This window comes from Phocoena sinus, chromosome 5, assembly GCF_008692025.1.
Source record: "Phocoena sinus isolate mPhoSin1 chromosome 5, mPhoSin1.pri, whole genome shotgun sequence".
NCBI classification, from domain to species: Eukaryota; Metazoa; Chordata; class Mammalia; order Artiodactyla; family Phocoenidae; genus Phocoena; species Phocoena sinus.
The window spans coordinates 73,674,837-73,696,919 of record NC_045767.1 but is presented as its reverse complement, the minus strand read 5'-3'; the positions used below and the strand labels follow the sequence as shown (position 1 = coordinate 73,696,919).

Below are 22,083 nucleotides of genomic sequence, written 5' to 3'. Positions count from 1 at the left end.
CCCCCCCATCTCAAGATTGTTAAATCAATCATACCTGCAGAGTCCCTTTTGCCACATAAGTTAACATATTCACAGGTTCCAGGGATTAGGTGGGGACATCTTTGAGGGGCCATTATTCTGTCCATTACAGAGACTACCTGAATCTAGGGGTGGCCGGTAAAGAACTCCCTGAGAAGGATGATAGGGTACAGCCAGGTGAAGAAGCAGGGGAAGAGCATTCAGGTGATGGATGGGAGGGAACTTGAGGTACTTGAGGACCAGAGCAAAGGCCATCCTAGCAGGCCAAGTGTATGAGAGAATGGGTGGCAGGAGGTGACATTGGAGACAGCAGTAGAAGTCACTGGAGCATTTTAAAGCAGATTTGTATTTAGAAAGAGTTTTGCTGCCATGTTGATGGTGGGGTTAGAGGTGAGCAAGGTGGGTGTCGGAGGCCATTTAGGAGGCTGTTGTAATTCAGATGAGAGATGCTGGTGGCCTGGTCCCACTGGTGGCAGGAGGTTCAAGAGAAGCGAAGGGATTTGAGAGATTTAAGGAGAGTGAATCAGTCAGTAGTGTGCTGTGGTGGATGGCCGTCGAGTGTGGAGAAGGACGTTAGGCGTGGCCCTCAGGTTTCTAGCAGGAGCCAGGTGGAAGGTGGCATCGTCATGGACAAGTGGGGAAACACCAGGAAGAGACTGGATTTGAGGGGAAGGAGAAGTGGAAGCTCTAGTTTCGGGGTAGAGTGATTTTGAGGGCCTGTGAGACAAGCAAGTGGAACTGTGTCTTCACCCCGCCTGAATGGGCTCAGAAGTGAGCTTTCTGGGATGAAGGGGAAGCGTTGGAAATGGTTGGCACGTAGCTGCTGATTGAAGCCTGGTTGTTGCCTGGACCCTACAGAAAGAGGCATGGAGGGAGGGAAGAGGGCCTTAGACAGCACCTGGAGAAAGCCAACAGCTAAGTGTGTCTTCCTGAGTTGACCATGTGTGGAGCTCATCAGGGGTAGAATCCAGAAGGGAATATTTTCAGGAGAGATGGGGAGGTGAGGAAACAGAGACAGGTCTTAGCGAGTATTATGGAAAACTTCAGACGTATTAGTCTATTGCTGCTGTAACAAGTTACCGTGAATTTAGCAGCTTAGACAGCCCAAGTATATTACCTTATAGCCTGGAGGTCACAAGTCTGAACTAGCCCCACCCGGGCTAAAATGAAGGCAGTGTGCGGCTGTGTTCTTCCTGGAGGCTCTAGCGGAAACTGTGTTTTTTTTCTTGCCTTTTAAGCTTCTAGAGACTGCCTGGTTCCTTGGCTCCCGGCCCCTTCCTCTGCCTACAGAGTCAGCGAAGGCAGGTTGAGTCCTTCACACATCATAGCGGTCCGGTCTGTTGTTCTGATCTGTCTCCCACTTCTAAAGATGCTTGTGATTACGTTGGACCCAACTGGATAATCCAGGGCAGTCCCCCTATTTTAAGGTCAAATTAAGTCCTGATTAGCAAATTAAGCCCTTCTACAATCTAAATTTACCTTTGCCATGTAGGGTGACGTCATCACAAGTTCTGGGGATGAAGACCTGGGCATCTTTGGGAGACCATTACTCTGCCTGTAAACATATATGTAAAAGTATAAATGGAATAGTATAATAAGCCCCGCACACCCACCTCCCACTTCTCCCCACTGGATCATTTGAAATGAATCTTAGAAATCATCTGATTCATTTGTAAATGTGTCAGAACAGACAATTGTTTAAAGAAGTTTAGCTATGAAGGGGAGGTGAGAAAGGGGGTGGGGACTGGGAGAGGTGGGAAGAAGACGTGTATGTGTATTTTTAACATGAGAGACAAGGAGGCATGTTAAATTCCGCCGGGCAGGATCTGATAGTGCGGGAGCAATTGACCTGCACGAGAGCGAGGTCTCCATCATTGGGAGAGGTAGGCGCATAGGTTTGAAGGTTTGAGAGTGTGAAATTAAGAGAGTTCCTCTCTGCTGGTTTAATGTTTTTCTTTTTCTTCTTTTTCCTGTTGAGTGGGAAGCCAGTGAGAGGGGCAGAGAGGTATATAGTTTTGAGGCATTTGGGGAAATTTGGAAAAGGTCGCTGTGGAGTGGAGATGAGTGCCTCAGAGAAAGGCTCTTGGAAGGTGGGGACGTGGGCCGCTTGAATTTGGTGAGTTCGAGCGAGTGCAATCAGCCTGAGGTGCAACTTCTCCCCGCTAGCGCCGCACATCTGTCTGGGCATATGTTCAGAGAAGGTGAATAATTTGGTTCCCATTGGGTGGGTTTTTTGCCAGGTGGTGTGAGCAAAGTATAAGGTCAGGGGTGTTTATAAGAGCCACTGACATCATGATCCATGGACTCTAAGCTGAATGAGAAAGGAGAGGAGTGACGGGTCCTGGCAGGTGTATGAGAGGCTGTGATGGGATGAGCCGACAGACAGAGTCCAGCCTGGCTGGGTTTTGGGGTGGTGACCAGGTCCGGGGTGCGTCTTTGGGAGTGGGTAGCTGGAGTGGAATGAAATAAAAGACAGCTAGAAAAGAGGGCATGAGTTGCTGAGAGAGCAGGGTATGGGAAGGCACCGCCACGTGGATCCTGAAGCCACCCAGCACAATGGCAGGAGACAGGGTGTAAAGGTAGGTCGTCGGGGCATGGAGGGGTCAGGCGAGACGAGGAGAAGGGAAGGGGTTTGTACGGTGCTGGGAGGCACGGGCTGCACAGGGTGGATGTTTTGACGAGATGGGTGACGGTGCAGGGGTCTGGAAGCGATGCTGGGGATCAGAGCACGGTTGACCTCCCCTCCTGACCCTTCCAGACCTTGTGTGTGCGGGGGCTGTGAGAGGGGGTGAGCAGACCTGACCGGAGGGAGGGCCAGGTTTCGCTGAAGACGCAGCTAGCTCACTTTCTTCTCCCCCGAGCTGTGCTGTGGGTGCTCCTGGCCTGCTACCTCCATGGTATTATCATATTATTATAATTATTATATTATTCCTCCCATCCAGGTATTATTCCTCTTAAGCACGGCCCCTGGGTCACTGTACTTAGCCTGAGTCACAGCCAGCCACCCCCCACCAGCTCCCTCTCCAGTGGGAAAAATATTAAGATAGAAAAAAGCACTCCATCCAAGAATTCCCGAATAACAGAAGTCATGGATTGAATCTTTAGATTTAATGAGATCTGTCTCCATGTGCTATACTTTTATATCTGACATTCCTCCTGGGCTCTAAGCCATATATTCTAATGTTGTTTCAAAAATGGCTGTGGGTATATTTAATACACATTATTTACATCGATTTATGATTGAGATGTAGCTTTATTGAAAACTTTTAGTGATTTTTGTCTATACCATAAAATCCTGCTTTCAGATAAGTATTATTTTAAAAATTCAGCCTGTATATGGAGTCACATTATTGTGAAGGCAATGAAACCCTGCCTCCCCCGCCCGCCCCCATGAAAACATAGTGAAACTGTTGTGCACAAAGATGACCGCTAAACTCAAGGTCTCCGATGACGGGTAAAGGAATTTAGATTGGTGGAGCAGTATCATGGACCTAGAAAACAAGTGGAAACAAAGGATATTATGATAAGGGGATGGAATGTACTATTTCTGCTGAGGTTGTGTTTGCTTAGAATTGAGTTATTCTGCATTTCATGTTTGCTTGTTGACACGTGACCGTTTTAACTGGTTCTCAACCCACCTTCTGGCCATTTCTTTCTGGGATGGGAGATTCTAGTTATATGAGCCCAGAATAAGTAGCAGCAGCCGATTTAGTTTTTACAAAACATAACAGTCTCTTTTTAAAATACCTGTCTCCCAAATCTCTGAGATTCTGTGAGCTGTGAGTCTTCCGTGATAGCCTGAGGACGTGAGAAGCTGTAGGATGATGTTAGAGCCACGGGTATACGTGGGGCCTGTGGTCCTACCCACCCCCTAACTACTCACCTGATTGGACTGAACTTTGGTCGCTTTTCCTAATCCCAGCAGACCCCTCCAGGCCTTGCGGGGGGGTGGGGCGCAGTGATAATCAGTGTGCTTTTGCCAATGACCCCTTGGCCCTTAGCGGGCCTCAGTAAATGGTTTTGTCGTAGGATTGCTCTGCATAGCCTTTGGTTAAGACCGTGGGCTCCCAAGTCTGACTCCTGGGTTCAAGTCCTAGCTCTGCCACTTACTGCCTTGTGGTCTTTGGGCGGGTTCTTAACCATTCGAAGCCTTAAGTTCCTGTCTGTTAAATGGGGATTATGATAGTAAGTACTTACCTAATGGGATGTGGTGAGAATAAATAGTGCAGTTCCAGGCATATACAGTGGGAGTACCCAGGAACTTATTATCGTCGTGTTGGAGTGTTGAACTTGAGTACACATGGCTCACCAATTGGATGCATTTGGGAACTGTTAGGTTTTAAATTGTATTTCTCCATTATTTACAGTATTCCTTGGACGTTTCACTTTCTCAGTAAGGCCCCCCCCCGACCACCCTATTTAAGCGGCAATGATCTACCCTCCACTCCTTCCCCCTCCGTGCCTCCCCTTCACCCCCTGCTCCCTGGAGTCCCCACCCTCACTTCCTGCCTTGTTTTTCCTCACTGCACTTGTCACCTTCTGATGTACTGTCCAGTGTACTTGCTTTTTCTTTCAGCCTGTCTTTGTCCCCTGTTCTGTTGTCGGAGCCTAGAATAGTACCTGGCACATAGTGGGTGCACGGTAGATAAATCTTTATCAGGATGATACTGTTGACTTTGAAAGTGGTGGTACGATTCTATACACCAGTAGTATAAAAGCTACTGCAGCTGCCTGAGCTTAGAATGTTTCATTCGGAAGTTCTGACTGATGATTTGCTGATTTGCCTGTCCCAAACCTCCTTTCCTAATAGAGGAGAATTGAAGCCGGGTAGAACAGGTTTGAGGGGATGATGAAGTTGGATGAGGAGAGGAGTAGGCTGACGTCATTACCTCTTCGACGGTTTACTTCTGACACCTGTTCTTTCAGCGTGACCGTCACCAAACTCCAGGCCACCCGAGGAGATGCTGGTCTCGATAGTGGACTCTCTCAAGTATCATTTTGCTTTCTTGTCTATTTTACACACAACAGAACTTTTGTTATTTTTCTCTTTTAGGGCACCAATGCCTCTGCTCTGGAAAAAGACATTGGTCCAGAGCAGTTTCCAATCAATGAACACTACTTCGGATTGGTCAATGTAAGTATTTTAAAATGTACTATCTTAATCAAATGTTTTAGAGTTCTTGAAGCAACTCCATTCCCATTTTCATTATTATCAAGCTTTAAATAATCGTTCATACTCCTTGGTTACCATAAGTGGCAAATATTGGGGTGGGGGAAATTTAGTCCAGTTTTTGAAAGTATGAGCTGCCCCAGAAGAAAGTGTTTAATTAGTGCATTATCGGGTCAGATTCTCAGTTTTTTCCCCTGTGCTTTAAAAGATTTCTGCCGCACCCATAACTTCCACAGTGATATTATTAGCCTTTGTAGTAGTATCTGCTTTTGTATGTTCTCCCTTCACCATCTGGGTGGGCTCCTTGGTAGCTTTTTTTCAGTATGCGTCAGTTCAGCCAGAGCATCGAAAGAGTTTCCAGCTCATCACCAGTAGCGATTTAACAGCACAACTTGGTATTCGAAGCATGGGTGGGGAGTCAGGGGAAAACTGGGGCCAGTTTACCTCAAAATCCCTTGGCCTCATTTTGCTTGTGCTCAGCAATGGTCCCCTTGTAGATGGCCATACTTGCCAGGGCCTGTGTCCTAGACAAGTTGATTATGACCAAGTAGTAAGGCCGTATTGCCCACCACCCCCGTGAGCTTTCTTCCCCACCTGATCCTTTCTCTCTGGGGTGGAGGATTTAAGTGACATCTGGTGTTAACTCACAAGCACCTGGTTTTCTGGAACAACTGCTCTGAGTGTGGTCTGTCAGTTCAGGTGTGATAGGTGGTAATTTCCGCTGGGACCATTCTCTGAGTGAATGCCGCCTGTGGGATAATGGAGTGGACATTGGCTTTGCGGTAGTACAGACCTAAGTCTGAATTCTGCCTATGCCGTTCACTAGCTGTGCGATCTTGGGCAAGTCACTTGGCCTCTCTGTGTCTCCATTTCCCCCTCTGTAAAATGGAGACCATAATGGTTTCTCCCTCTTGGCCTATGACGAAGGATCCATGAGAGCTCCTATTGAAGGTACTGACATGAGACTGAGGCACATTTGTGGACACTCGGTCAATGTTAGTTCCTTTTCTTTCCCAGACGTTGTCCACTGGCCCAGGGCCAAGTGTTACTAAAAGGTGTCTGGCTGAAGGTGAGGTACCGAGTAACAGAGAAAAGAATGGTAGGAGGAGGCTACAGTACTGGAATATAGGACATTGTGTTGATGAAATACTGACTCCTAATGTTAATGCAGTTGTTTTAGGCATAGCGCAAAGGCCTCTTGCTTAAGCTCTGTGAGGATAGTTATTCAAGTTGCTGGAATTCTACCTTGTGCAGGGAAAAGAGAAGTGCAGACTATGGAGGAAAAAAGAACTAAGGCCATCTCCTAGTCTGTGGAAGCATTGTGAGACCTAAACTTATTAATAGTTTCATTTATGTTTATTTCGAATGGTAATTCATGAAAGTTACAGCTTCTCTTTAAAAAAGAGGTTTGTCTCATTGCGTAATTGCGTCAAAGTAGATTAGAATATATAAAAATAGGAAGTGTTCTATCTTAACCTACGTAGAAATGTCACGTTAAGGATGGTGGTGCATCTGCCTTGCTCTTGGGCAGACAACACACAAGCCAACAACCAATCTTGAAATGCTCCTGCTCTATTTTAATCTTACACAGCAGTTCGTAATCTGTTATTAATCTTCTGATTTCCTTAGTTTGTTTTCCTTTTCATTTTAACGTGCATGAAGAATTCTAAAGTGAATGTCTCGGCTATGTGTTCACCCGCAGAGTTGGTTATTATATCGTCGGTTGAAAACCGGGGAGATGATGACTTACTTTTTCCCTCGTTAACCATAATCTTGAGTATCCGTGGCTTTTGAGAGGTCATAGTATTACTCTGTGGGCCCTAATCAGATTGCAGGAGACCAGGAACTGGGTGGTACCATTGTATTGAGACAATTGCTACTTTGGCGGAAATAAGATTGCTCTGGAGAAAGTGAGGAAATGTGGTCTGAAGCCAATGGCAGGCGTGCTGGAATCTTGAAAGCGAGAAAGTAAAACAAGTCCCCATTCGGTGAAGACTGTTTCAGCTGAGCGAGTGGTCCCTAGTTGCTGGATTTCTTTCTGATTGAGATTTTTATTTTCCCTGTCATAGGAGTTTTGATGTGTTGCCTTGTGACATCTTTTGTGTAGCCAGCTGCTTTTCTGCGTCTCCACATCATGTCGATTTTTTTCTTCTTCAGTGTCGCTCTCTTTTTTAAGCACCAGAAAGTTTCACTAGATTTTTAAAAATCAAGGCCGAGTGCTTCTTATCATTTTAGAGACTTTTAATGGGCTAGAGAGCTACCAGGCTTGCATATACTAGCATTCATTTCCCTGGTGATGTTCAGAGTGCCATACTGGGCTTCTACCACCGTGAGCAGGGCTGTGATACGCGGAATCTGGGCTGGTTCACACGGAGGGTGGCCCTCTCCCTCTCCCCACCTGGTTCGGAGGTGGTGCAGCCCCGGACCCTGATTTGAACCATCCCTGTTGTCCTTTGGCAGTTCGGAAACACATGCTACTGTAACTCCGTGCTTCAGGCCTTGTACTTCTGCCGGCCCTTCCGGGAGAATGTGCTGGCATACAAGGCCCAGCAAAAAAAGAAGGAAAACTTGTTGACGTGCCTGGCAGACCTTTTCCACAGCATCGCCACGCAGAAGAAGAAGGTTGGCGTGATCCCACCAAAGAAGTTCATTTCGAGGCTGAGAAAAGAAAATGGTGAGTAGCCTGGAGACGAATGGGTGTCAGGCTCTGAAATAAGGAGAATTAACAGTTCTGTATATCCTCAAAACGAAACCTTTTTTTTTTTTTTTTTAATGGGAAAATAGTATGGCCAACTACTCAACTATCATTTGAAAAGATATTTCTCCTTTTCCACCCAGTATATAAAACAAAACTGAATTAAAAATATACTTAAAAGTTCAAATTTATCATTCCATTTTGGAATGACCTTTTCTTTTTGCTCCACATTGGAAGGAGTTTTTTCTGGGTAGGATCATTGTAAGAGGAGAAATTGCCCAAGGCAGGACACTGATTGGAATACATAGGTTGATGCAATAATTGAATAAAATAGTACTATCTTATAAACTTGTCATAAGTGATTAAACTAAATGCAGATTGTCTAATCAGAGCCTCTGCCGTTTTAAAAATAATACCTTTGGTTTTTATTTGCCTAAGTTGAAGGATATCAAAATGTCCTGCTGCCATCTGATTTTCTTCTTTTTTTTCTATATTCTTTTTTTGTGTGTGTGAGAAGTGGTGGTAGAGATGAGGTTATTCCAGAAGTTCTGCATGGGTAATTTTTATGACTGTAGAAATATTTGATATGGCAACTTGTGTTTAGCCTAGATTTCAGCCTTACTGCAACAGACTTGCACAGTTAATCAGATGTTTGTTTTATAAAGTCTCATTTAATTTGATTGCCGTCTTTTGAAGTTGTTGTAGTTTATACACACCAGAATAGAAATCATCTGAGAAGGAAGCAGAGCCCTCCCAAGTCTCCTTGTGCACATGATTAATAATGAAGTTTCACAGCTGCATTCATCTCTTGATTGTTTGTCCTTATGGCAGGGAACAGGCTGCTGGAATCATTTGTATTTGGTTTCAGAACACTATCGGATAGATACATTCTTATATATATCCCTCATCTCCCTTATGTGTTTCATTTAAGCTGCTTCCAGGGTTTAACACGATCTTTGGGAAGAGACCCTGTTGCTCTGCATAAATTACGAAGTGAATACTTGATCATTGGTGGTCACATCATATTGAATACTGATACTTTATCAGGGAGTTTATCAAGTAATTCCTGTTCTTTTTCTTTCTTTTTTTTTTTTTTTTTTTGTAGAACAAATAAAAATGGTGGTAGCTTTTTATATATATGATGACTTCAGGAAGATATGGGAAATTTAGTTCTTGGTGGGTGGTAAAAAGTGGAAGTGAACAAAAATTTTTTAAAAACTTACCCATTGAAGTTGCAAAATAGAGGTGAACGTATTCCATGTGTGTCCACCCTTTCAATGTGAAAATGGAAGTGTGGTTTGTAAAATTAGCATTTTCTTTGCTTCTCAATAGCCGGAGATTGAAATACCGACCCTCTCCTTTCCAGATCTCTTTGATAACTACATGCAGCAGGATGCTCACGAGTTTTTAAATTATTTGCTAAACACTATTGCGGACATCCTGCAGGAAGAGAAGAAACAGGAGAAACAAAATGGAAAACTAAAAAATGGCAACATGAACGAACCTGCGGAGAATAATAAACCGGAACTCACCTGGGTCCATGAGATTTTTCAGGGAACGCTCACCAATGAAACTCGATGCTTGAACTGTGAAACTGTAAGCATCAGGAGGGCTTTCATGTAATTTGCTTGTGCATAGTTGTACTAACTGTGTTGTGCGTGAGTGTAGTGTGGTATCGTAGCACCTAGCAGTTGTCTTCAGCATGTGCAGACCGTTCTGTGTATGTGTATGAACCTCAGATGCAGACTTTTGGAAGCATGTCTCCATCTAAGACGTCTCAGCTGGCTGAAGTAGAGTGATGAGGGAAAATCTCAAAAACTGGATTGCTGTGCATCATGGACTAATTTTAGGGTCTACTAATTGGAAGTATTGAACTGGACCTCCACCGGTTATCTTGAAATGAGTTTGGCCACGGGGAGGTCATGTGTGACTTAGAACAGACCACCTCCCCAACATAAAGGGAATCAGCTGTGTATGGTGAACTTGAAATCAGAAGATAGGCTTGACTTTTTTTTTTTTTTTTGGCTGCTTTGGGTCTTCGTTGCTGTGCGCGGGCTTTCTCTAGTTGCGGCGAGTGGGGACTACCCTTCCTTGTGTTGCGAGGGCTTCTCATTGTGGTGGCTTCTCTTGTTGCGGAGCAGCACTAGGCGTGGGCTCAGTAGTTGCGACACACAGGCCCTAGAGCGCACGGGCTTCAGTAGTTGTGGCATATGGGCTCAGTAGTTGTGGCGCACGGGCCCAGTAGTTGTGGCGCACAGGCGTAGTTGCTCCATGGCATGTGGCATCTTCCTGGACCAGGGCTCGAACCCGTGTCCCCTGCATCGGCAGGCGGATTCTTGACCACTGCACCACCAGGGAAGCCCCCAGGCTAGGCTTCTGATTTTCTAGCAGTTAGCTGGGTGTATGGGACAAGTCCCTGACAGCACTGTTGCCAGGGCTGGGTTAGCTTATGTGTCTGGGTGAGTCTGGCACATGGTAGGTAGGCACTTAGTGTTAGTTGAATTTGAAGACATTTTCCAGGGCGTGATTCAGGATGTTGCCTTGGCTTTCTGTATTTGATTTAACTCTCTGAGTGGCCTCTGAATGTGGTAGTTAAAAGCCCAGCTTTAACTTAAAAAAAAAAAGCTTTTTAAAGGCTTTAGGGCCAGGCTGCTGAGTTTGTATGCTGGCTCTGCCAGTCAGCCGCTGTGGGACCTTGTGCAAATTATTCACCCTCTCTGACCTCACCTCATCCGTAAATTGGGGATGATGAGAGTGCCTATCTCGTAGGGTTGCTAGGAGGATTAAATGAGTTAGCTTTTGGAAAGCACTTAGAACCATGCTTGGCACATACCAACTGTGCAGTAAAAGCCAACTCTTTACTATTTATGATGACTACTAATAACATAGAAAGTATGGGTTCATCTGAGGTCTCAGAGTTTCTTGGTAACATCGTATGAAAAATTCTGTAGGATTGTGCATCTTTCTGGGGAGAGAGACAGTAGTTTCATCAGATTCTGCCAAGGGACTGGCACCCAGAAATGGTTAAGGAATGTGGATTTAAGTGGGAGACTCTTTGTTTTTTGGCAGTCTTCTATCCTTCTAAACAATTTTTGAAGCATTTGAAGCATTCTGGTTTGTTCATTGTAGAAACAATTAGAAAACATAGCTAAGCAAAAAGAGACTAAAAGTTACCAGTAATCTCCCCACCCAGAGATGATACATTTGTAACACTTCCTAAAAATTGTGATCACGTTAGCCCGGAGATAACCATTTAAACATTTTGAAATATATCCTGCCAAAACATTTTCTACACATACTTATCTATCTAGAGATCTCTCCTCCTCCCCTTTCTCCTTCTGTTCCAGTAAAATTCAAATGCATACAGAAATAGAATAGTATAATACATCCCATATGTGTATTACTGAGGATCAATGATTGTTAACACACTGGCCCATCTCAGTCATCTTTCCTTTCACGCCCCCTCCCACTTCACAGAACTGGTCTATTTTTAAGCAAGTCCCAGGTAACATCATTCCATTTGTAATTTCTTCATTACTTTGTTATATATCTCCAAAAGGTAAGAAATCTTTTTTAAAAAAACATTGGTACAATGCCATTATCACACCTAAAAAGAATTCCTTTAAATCGTTGTTCACTCAGTGTTCGTTTCTCTGATTATGTCACTTTTTCTTTAAAGCAGCTGGTTAATTCAAATCAGTATCCAAACGTGGTCCACACATTGCATTTGGTCAGTATGTGTCTTAATCTATGAGTTGCCACCCCTCCTTTTTTTCCCTTGTAGTTTAGTTGTTGAAGAAATCAGGTTGTTTGAAAGAATTTCCCACATTCTGGAAACATCGTGTGGTGTTTAACTTGTATTGTGAAATGGCAGTACGTTTCTACCATCCTATTCTTTGTTTCTATTCAACCCACCTATTTTATATTCTTTTTTTTTTTTCCTCTTGCCTTTGTATCAATGAAACGTCTGTCTTCCTTCCTATTTTTTTTTGTTGTTGTTGTTAGTTTTAAATTCTTTTAGAGGTTACTCTAGAGACTACAATACACATCCTTAACTTGGTTTGTTTTTTTTTCCACTTTCCCAGCAATGCTAGAACCTTTGGAACCCTTCATCTTCTTTTCCTTCTTTTGCATTGTAGTTTTGTGATGAACTCCTGAGTTTTAACATTTTATGTGTTTTAATCCATTGCAGTTTTTTTATTCTTTTTGGTACTAAATTTATTTTTAGAGTAAATTCATGTCCTTTTTAAACATCAAAATTAGGGCCATATTGTACGTAGTATAATCTGCAGACTTGCAGTCTTTTTGCTTTCTTCCCTTCTTTTAATAAGGGAGTATCCCTTGGTACCATGCTCACCTTACCTCTTGTATCTATTCTGTCACCATGTCCTGTCTTGTTGTGTCTCTTTAATCCTCTTCATCCCTCCTGCTCCCACCCTGGCTCAGGCCACCCATCACCACTTTCTCCTGTTAATGTCTCATGCCCTTCACTTTTTTAGAGCAGCCAGAAGAACCTAGAAGGGTAGAGGAACCCATCAGCTCGTGACTGGCCGTCTCAACTAAGCTACAGCAGTAACTTCCTACTGGGTTTTCTTGCTTTTCTCTTGCCCTTTTCCATGTTACTCTCCTGCCCAAAGTAGAGTAGTGGCCTCCAGTTTCTTTATCTTCTTTGAGAGAGTATGTGTACGTTTTGATTTATCTGTTCTTTGAATGTTCGCTAGAACTCGAAACTTACCTGTGCATCCCTCAAATAAATAGCCGTTTGGATTTTTTTTGCTCTTTAGATGAATGGAATCATGCAGTGTGTATTCTTTAGTGTCCTGGTTTTTTTTTTTTTTCGTTTTTTTCCCTCACTATCGCATGTGAGATTTATTTGTGCCGTTGCATGAGGCTTAAGTTCATTCATTTTCATTGTCATATAGTATTCCATTGCCTGAATATACCACAATTCATGAATCCATTTTACTGTTGGTGGATATTTGGTTGTATCCAACTTGGGGCAACTATGAACAATGCTGCTATGAACATTCTAATACATATACAATCTAGTGTACATAAATCTAGTTCCTCTAGGATATATACACCGAAGTAGATTTGCTAGGTCATAAGATAGGCTTACCATTAAACTCATTAGAAAATATCAAATTCCCCCAAGTGGTTGTACCATTTTATACACCCAGTGCGTGAGCATTCTTATTCTCCACATTCTTGTCTGTACCCACTATTCTCAGATGTCTCTTCACTTTGGTAGTATAGTGGCTGTTGTATAGACAAGTATTCTTTTATTCAATAAATACTTCTTTTTTTTTCTTCCCACATCTGCTAAGTAAAGGTATAGACACTGAGGATGCAGTGAGAGCCTGGCCCTTCTGAAACTTTGAGCGTGGAAGACAGACATGAATAACACAGTGGATAATTCATTTCGTGGTTACAATTGCAAAGTTCCGTGAAGGAGTACAGAGTATTCTGTGAGCTTAGATACAGGAACCAGAACAATGGGGCATCACATCTCTACATTTAGCCGGGAAACCTGCCCCAGACTGTACAGCTGGTCTAATTCTTTTGGTTATCTCTGAAATTAACAGTTCCTACATCCGTCTTGTGATTCTCTGTGTAGATTTTCAGAAAGGCTCAGTCACATTTGTAGTTTCTTTTTTTGTCTGAGAGCAGGTCAGTTGATCCCAACAAATGCAAATATTGCACCCGCAGATAATTGCATTGCAGAAGCTGTTACAGAGCCTGTTTTCTCGTGGAGGGTTACCACAGATCGGAAGCCTGTGCCCAAAGATGCCTCCAAAACTTTTGGGTCACACCATAGAGTTTGTTTTAGCGGGATTCCAACCATTTATACTATGTTTGTGGGAGAGAATGAGAGTGTGTGGGTGTGTCTTTGTGGAGGATGGTGCACTCTGAAAAACCTACATTTATTATCCCCTGAAATGATTACATTTGAGGCAGGAGTGCTTTCCACCTTCCCTGCTCTGGAGTTACTTGGATAATCACCTCCATTTTCTTAGATCCTTTAACTGGACGGGATCCTACGAGTCACCTAATCCTTCCTCTCCCAGTGCCCGAGTCCCTTCTGTGACGTCCTAGCCAGTTGGTCACCAGCATCTGCTGGATCCTGTCCAGAGATAGGGAACTCAATCTTCCCAGGCGATGCCTTCCATTTTTAGAAAGCTCTAATTGTTAGAAAGCCCTCTACTTTCTAAGAAAATGCATAGTCTGCGGGCTTTTTAGTTGTTACTGTAGAATGTCGAGAACTTAGTGTAAAGGAAGACCTACGTTAAAAGTTTTCCTTCACAGGATGAGAAATATGGGGCCCCGTTTAAGTAACGTCCTCTGCCCAGGGCAAGCAGCCTTTACAGAGCGCTTCCGGCAGAATTGCCAAGACCATTAGTGAACACTCACAGTGGGAATGAACTGCACTAGATCTGGAGCAGCAAATTAGCCCCTGGGGGAGCCTCGCTGTAGGGGCGGCCTCAGCTGGTAGTTCCTCCAATTGTGCAAAACCCTTTGTGCCAGTCTTCATGCTTTCAGACGATAATTTTTTTCTTTTTCTGGGTCTCACCCTTTGTAAATGTTGCCTGTGATTGCAGTGCAGATGTCAACTGAGGGGTTCATGGAGACAAACGGTTTCATTCTGCAGTAGACTTGGAGAGGCAGTTTTAAGGGGGTCATTCAGTGCTGACTGACCCAGATAACCGTAACCAAGGCACTCCAGAACGGAGGCCTGGGTATTTTCCAGTCTAGCCTCCCTTGGTTGGAGCTTAATTTTGTTGTTGTTGTTAATTCCCACCCCCCGCCCCCACTTTCTCTTTCAACTGAGTTTTTGCTTTGCAGATCTGTGGTTCTCAGTGCTTCTCAGTGGCTTTAAGACTGAGAAGCCAAAAGGTTGTCTAAAGAGCTGCTCTATTAAGTACCAATTGTATGCCCCTTCTTGTTTTGTCTGCAGAGGTTAAAATTGACTCAGTAGAGCTTCTGAGCCCTTCACAGAAGAGGAGTGGGGATGGGCGCTGTGGGCAGGCGGCGTCGCTCGCTGAGGGGTGGTTCTGAGTCCCCAGGACTCAGGTGGGCTGTGGTTGCCACTCTTCTTGAGCCCAACAATTTGGCACCGACTCTGAGCCAGCACGTTTTCAGTCCCTGGCTGAACAGCGTGGAGCTGCCACCTGGTCACCTTTTCCGCTAAGCCCAGCAAAGGCGGCTGGGGATTTAGAAGCACATTTGAATGGGATTTTAATTACTCAGGAACTTAGCAAAGCTCATGATTTTTTTTTTTAATTACTCAGGAACTTAACAAAGCCCTGTATATTAATTTGTTCTATGAATTGATTTGTAATGAATTAAAAACAAGAACAAGTAGGGTCTCTTCCACCCTTTTGAAACTAGTTTTGGGGGAACTCCATGCCCAAAATCAGGGGAGAAGAAAGGAGAATAAGATGTAGCCTGTACCTGCTGAGGGTATCAGAGTCTTGGTGATACATTTGTTTCCTTGGAGACAAGCTGTGTTTTCACTTAGACCAGAATGAGATCCTTGTGTGTGGGAAGAAAATGGTTTTATTTTCTGGCAGCTTTCTGGGAAGAGATAAAAGGAAAAAAAAAAAAAAAATTGCTTGATCACTCATTGCTTTTGACTATGTCAGTCTGAGACGGGGAGAGAGAAAAGTCCAAATGGAAGGGTTTAGTGCCATGTTTTGATGTCACCGGTGGGGCCATCCACCTGAGCAGTGCTTTCTCACTCTTAATTCTGGAAGCAGTTTGCACTGGGAATGGAGAAAGTTACAGTAACTTTCTCCAGTTCTTTAATTAGATTTGTACCTTTCTTCCCGCTCCCTGAAACAAGTACAGGGAAAGATTTGCATCTAAAGGGAGACCGTGTTTCTTTGTTTTCATCCCCCTTCAAGTACAGGACCTTTAGTAGAACTATCTAAATTATGTATGACTTCAGTTGGCTATAATTGTTTTACTATCTCTCAGAGAAAGGCCATTTAGGTTTAAAAAAAGGTTTACTAATTAAAAAATATAATACCTGTGAGTTATTTTTTAAAAAACAGACACAGGAATGTATAAAAAGAAAATCATTCATAATTCTTCCACCCAGATGCCATTATTGGCGTTTAGATATCTTTTCATTTGTTTAGTCTTTTGTTCAGTTATATATTCATTTATTTAGTGAATATTTATTGTGTACCTATTAAATACTGGAAATTGTTTTATGTACTAGAGATATAGCAGTTAAAACAAACAGAAAAGATAGTCCCTGCTCTTTTATTTCCTAATATACACATTTAAAGCTATACATTTTCCTTTTAAAACTGTTTTAGCTGCATCTCTCAAATTTTGATATGTTTTCTTTGTCATTAGTTCAAATTATTTTCTGATTTCTCTTGTGACTTTTTTCTTTGACCCATGTATTACTTACAAGTGTGTTGTTTAATTTTCAAATATTTATAGTGTTTTCCTAGGTATCTTAATATTTTCCAATTTCATTCTGTTTTGGTTAGGGAATATATTCTGTATGATTTCAGTCTTTTACAATTTATCATGACATGTTCTGTATCCTAACACACGGTCTATTTTGGTAAATGTACTTGAAAACAGGGTCTCTCAACCTTAGAACTATTAACCTTTCAGATCAGATCATTCTTTTTTGTGGGGTGCTGCCCTGTGCATGTTCAGCAACATCTCTGGCTTCTACCTACTAGATTCCAGTAACATCCCCCGAAATGTGACAACAAAAATGTCTCCAGACATTGCCAAATATCCCCTGAAAGGTAGTTTCCCTTGTTAAGAACCACCGAGTTGAAAATAATTTATATTTTGTAGTTGTTGGGTATAGTATTTTATAGTTATCAGTAGGTCATGATGGTTGGTAGAGTTATTCAGATTGTCTGTGTTTTTCTTGATTTTTTTCCCCCATAGTTTTATATTATTTGCTGAGAAAGTAGTGTTAAAATTTCTAACTATAATTGTGGGATTTGTCATATTTCTCCCTCTAATTCTGTCAGTTTTTGCTTCATGAATTTTTTTTACTTTTTAAAAACAACTTTGTTGAGGTGCAATTTAATTACCATGAAATTCATCCATTCAGTGATTTTTCTGGGGGTGGGGAGTGATTTGCTAAGTTGTGTAACTATGACCAAAGTCCAGGTTTTTTGGGGGGGTGGGATTCTTACAGCCATTTATTGCTTTTTTTTTAACATCTTTATTGGAGTATAATTGCTTTACAATGTTGTGTTAGTTTCTGCTGTATAACAAAGTGAATCAGCTGTATGTGTACATATATCCCCATATCCCCTCCCTCTTGCACCTCCCTCCCACCCTCCCTGCCCCACCCTTCTAGATGGTAACAAAGAACCAAGCTGATCTCCCTGTGCTATGCGGCTGCTTCCCACTAGCTATCTATTTTACATTTGGTAATGTATATACGTTAATGCTACTCTCTCACTTCGTCCCAGCTTACTCTTCCCCCTCCCTGTGTCCTCAAGTACATTCTCTATGACTGTGTCTTTATTCCTGTCCTCCCCTAGGTTCCTCAGAACCACTTTTTACTTTTAGATTCCATATATATGTGTTAGCATACGGTATTTGTTTCTCTTTCTGACTTCCTTCACTCTTCCTTCAGTCTGTATGACAGACTCTAGGTATATCCACCTCACTATAAATAACTCAATTTCGTTTCATTTTATGGCTAATATTCCATTGTATAAATGTGCCACATCTTCTTTAGCCATTCATTTGTTGATGGACACTTAGGTTGCTTCCACGTCCTGGCTATTGTAAATAGAGCTGCAATGAACGTTGTGGTACATGACTCTTTTTGAATTATGGTTTTCTCAGGGTATATGCCCAGTAGTGGGATTGCTGGGTCATATGCTAGTTCTATTTTTAGTTTTTTAAGGAACCTCCATACTGTTCTCCATAGTGGTTGTATCAATTTACATTCCCACTAACAGTGCAAGAGGGTTCCTTTTTCTCCACACCCTCTCCAGCACTTATTGTTTGTAGATTTTTTGATGATGGCCATTCTGACCGGTGTGAGGTGATACCTCATTGTAGTTTTGATTTGCATTTCTCTAATGATTAGTGATGTTGAGCATCCTTTCATGTGTTTGTTGGCAATCTGTATATCTTCTTTGGAGAAATGTCTGTTTAGGTCTTCTGCCCATTTTTTAATTGGGTTGTTTGGTTTTTTTTAATATTGAGCTGCATGAGCTGCTTGTATATTTTGGAGATTAATCCTTTGTCAGTTGCTTTGTTTGCAAATATTTTCTCCCATTCTGAGGGTTGTCTTTTCATCTTGTTTATGGTTTTCTTTGCTGTGCAAAAGCTTTGAAGTTTCATTAAGTCCCATTTGTTTATTTTTGTTTTTATTTCCATTTCTCTAGGAGGTGGGTCAGAAAGGATCTTGCTGTGATTTATGTCAAAGAGTGTTCTTCCTATGTTTTCCTCTAAGAGTTTTATAGTGTCTGGCCTTACATTTACGTCTTTAATCCATTTTGAGTTTATTTTTGTGTATGGTGTTAGGAAGTGTTCTAATTTCATTCTTTTACATGTAGCTGTCGAGTTTTCCCAGCACCACTTATTGAAGAGGCTGTCTTTTCTCCATTGTATATTCTTGCCTCCTTTATCAAAGATAAGGTGAGCATATATGCGTGGGTTTATCTCTGGCCTTTCTAGCCTGTTCCATTGATTTGTATTTCTGTTTTGGTGCCCATAATCCAGTTTTAAAACATTTCCATCACACCAATAAGATCCTTTGTATTGGGCAGTTAATCTCTGTTGCGAGCCTTAGGCCACCGCTAAGCTACTTTCTGTCTTTAGATATTTGCCTTTTTTGGACATTTCATATATATGGAATCATACAAGATCTGGTCTTTTGTGTCTGATTTCTTTCACTTACATAACATTTTTGAGATTCATTTGTGTTTTAGCATGTGGTTCATTCCATTTTGTTGGTGAATACTGCTCCAGCTTCATATATTTTTGAGGCTCTGTTATGAGGGACTTCCATATTTTTGATTATGTTTTTCTAGTAAATTGACCCAAGTATTAGGAAATACCAGTTTTATTTCTCATAATTTTGTCTGAAATCTATTTTCTTATATTAAATAGCCCACTGTATATGTATATTAACTCTTTACATAGTATATTTTTTTCCATCCATTTTTTTCAGCTTACCTGTTTCTTTATATTTAAAGTATAGCTCTTGTAGGCAGTATGTAGCTGGTCTTGCTTTTTAAAAAAATTCAACTCGATTTCTGGCTTTTACTTGAAAAGTTTATTACATTAGTGTTTAATATAATTATTGATATGGTTGGATTGAGGCTCCCATTTTATTATTTGTTTTCTATTTATTCCCCCGGAGCTTTTTGTTTCTCTCTTTCTCCTTCTCTGCTTTTTAAATGTTTTTCCCTTTTTGGATTATTTGTGTGTGTGTATATTACATTGAACAATTCCATTTTAATTTTCCTCTTAGTATATCTTCGTACGTTGTTTTTTAGTGGCTGCTCTGGAGAGTACAGTATATTCTTCACTCTTCACAGTCCCCATACAATTAATAATGTTCCATTTCGCATAAGACATAGTTAACTTATAACTGTGTAGGTGCGTATTCCTTTCACCCCTGACCTACCTTGTCCTTGATGCTATAGTTGCTACATGTATTATATTTACGTATATTATAACCCCCAGAGGACAGTGTCATAATTCCCATTTTTGACGCTCTTCACTTTTTCTTGAGGATCTGGATTTCCATCTGCTAGCTTTTCCCTTTGGTTTAAAGAATTTCCTGTAACCTTTCTTGTAGTGCAAGTCTGTTAATAATGAATTCTGTTCACTTTTATCTTCATTCTTGAAGGATCTATTTATGGGATGCAGGAATTCTGTTTTGATAGCTTTTTCTTTTAGCATACTAAAGATGTTCAGTGTCTTCTGGCCTCTGTAATTTTTGATGAGAGGCCAGCTTCCAACAGAATCATTCTCTTGTAATTTGTCATTTAAAAAAAAAAAAAAGTTTATTTATTTATTTTTTAGCCATGCCACGCAGCTTGTGGGATCTCAGTTCCCCGAGCAGGGATTGAACCCAGGCCACAGCAGTGAAAGCCTGGAATTCCAAACACTAGGGCACCAGGGAGCTCGCTGTAACGTGTCATTTTTCTCTAGATGTTTTTAAGATTTGCTTTTTTACCTTTGGCTTTCAACAGTTTGACCTTGGCTGGCCTTCTTTGTATTTATCCTGCTTGGTGTTTGTTGAGTATCTTCAATTTATAAATGTATGTCTTTCGCCAAATTTAGGGAATATTCAGCCATTATTTTTCAAATCGTTTTTCTGCCCTATTCTCTCTCCTCCCCATCTGGGACTCCAGTTATGTGTGTGATATCTAACAGGTTTATTGAGTATCTGTTAATTTTTATTTCAGTCTTTCTTTTTTTTCCTTTATTCTTCTCCTTGGATAATTTCCGTTGTTCTCTCTTCAAGTCCCCTGGTGTCTCCTCTGTCATCTCCAGCTCTCTGTTAAGTCCATCCAGTGTATTAATTTTTTAGTTCTGGAATTTCCATTTGAGTCTTTTTTTTGTTTGTTTCTATTTCTCTGCCGAGATGTCTTATGTTTTGGTTCATTCACTGTGAATATATTTCACTTTATTGAAGATATTTATAAAAGCTTATTTAAAATCATTGTTTGTTACTTCTAACATCTGGGTCATCCCAGGATTGGTCTCAGTTGCCTCCTTTTATTTTAAGAATATCTTCCATTTTCCTGGTTCTTCACATATTGTAAGTTTGGGTCATATCTGGGACATTGAGAATGTTCAGTTTGAGAGACTCTGGGTTCTGCTGTTGTTCTTCATTTAGTTTTGAGTTTCTTTAGTTTTAGCAGGTAGTTATCTTGGTTGGACTCACTACAAACTGTTTCCTAGGCAGCAGTTTGACTCTTGGGTCATCCCTTTTGTCACCAGCCAAGCTGCTGTGTGTGGCTGTGTGCATGTGTGTGGCTCAGGGGTCAGCCAGAGATGTGGGTAGACAGAGTTGGGGATACTTTCTCAGATTCCTTCCCTTCTTCTCAGTGGACATGGTTTCCCAGATTGGTTTTTCTGGCTCCTAGACCAGAAAGACTGCATTTTCCCCCATGGATCCCGCTAAAGGCTGTGAAACCATGAACTCATTATTTGCAGCTCTTTTCCTCCACGTGTGGACTCCGCATCTGCCTCCATTGCCTTCAGGTAGTTGCTGTTAGTTTATAGTTATTTGAGTTTATACTTTTCTGGAGTAGTGTTGGAAGGGCAGGATCTTAGTCATTACAGAACTTTTGAACTTTCACTTTAGTAAGGGGGAAATAGACAATAAATGAATAAAAATAAAATATACCTACAGACATACCTTGGAGATATTGTGGGTTTGGTTCCAGGTCACTGCAATAAAGTGAATATCACAGTGAAGCGAGTCACACACATGTTTTGGTTTCCCAATACATATAAAAGTTATTTTTACACTATATTGTAGTCTGTTAAGTGTGCAATAGTATTATGTCTAAAAAAATGTACATACCTTAATTGAAAAATACTTAATGCTAGAAAATGATAACCATCATTGAAACCTTCAGTGATCATAGTAGTAACACCAAAGATCACTGATTACAGAGCACCGTAAAGCATAATAATAATGAAGAAGGTTTTAAATGTTGTGAAAATTACCAAAATGTGACACAGAAACACGAAGTGAGCAAATGTTGCTGCCAGTAGACTTGCTCGACACAGGGTTGCCACAAAACTCCAAATTGAAAGAAACACACTATCTGCCAAGTTCAGTAAAAGGAGGAATGCCTGTCATGTTAGTTGTATTGGTTATATTTGTTGCTTTGTTACAAACTTCCCTAAAACTCTGAGACTTAAATCCACTCTGATTCTTTTACTGTAGTTCATGCAACCATGGGTTGGTGGGGGGGTCGCCTGATCCAACTGGCCTTGGCTGAGCCCGTACGTCTGCGTTTCAGCTGTCTCACGTATGTGTCTCAGGCCGGTGGGGATGGTGCTCCTGTCTGGGCTTGGCTGGGGCACCTTATAGTGAGAACAGCTCTCCTCTGTGGGTCTCTCATCTTTTTTTGGGAAGCAGTGGGCTAGCCTGGGTTACCCTTCTCATGGTGACGGTGGAAGTGCAGGAGAGCAGTCTCATGTTTCATTTAATGTTTCATTTAATATG

The 22,083-nt window shown here is 41.7% G+C and overlaps 1 protein-coding gene across 2 annotated transcripts in view; it reads left to right on the top strand.

Annotated features, from left to right (window-relative positions):
- USP46 (ubiquitin specific peptidase 46) overlaps nucleotides 1-22,083 on the top strand; it is a 62,065-nt gene that overhangs the window by 20,990 nt on the left and 18,992 nt on the right. For both annotated transcript variants that reach the window (XM_032632158.1, XM_032632159.1), the window contains exons 2-4: nucleotides 5,072-5,152; nucleotides 7,649-7,862; nucleotides 9,250-9,479. In XM_032632158.1, coding sequence (XP_032488049.1) covers nucleotides 5,072-5,152; nucleotides 7,649-7,862; nucleotides 9,250-9,479 — 525 coding nt within the window. The remainder of the gene's footprint in view (nucleotides 1-5,071; nucleotides 5,153-7,648; nucleotides 7,863-9,249; nucleotides 9,480-22,083) is intronic.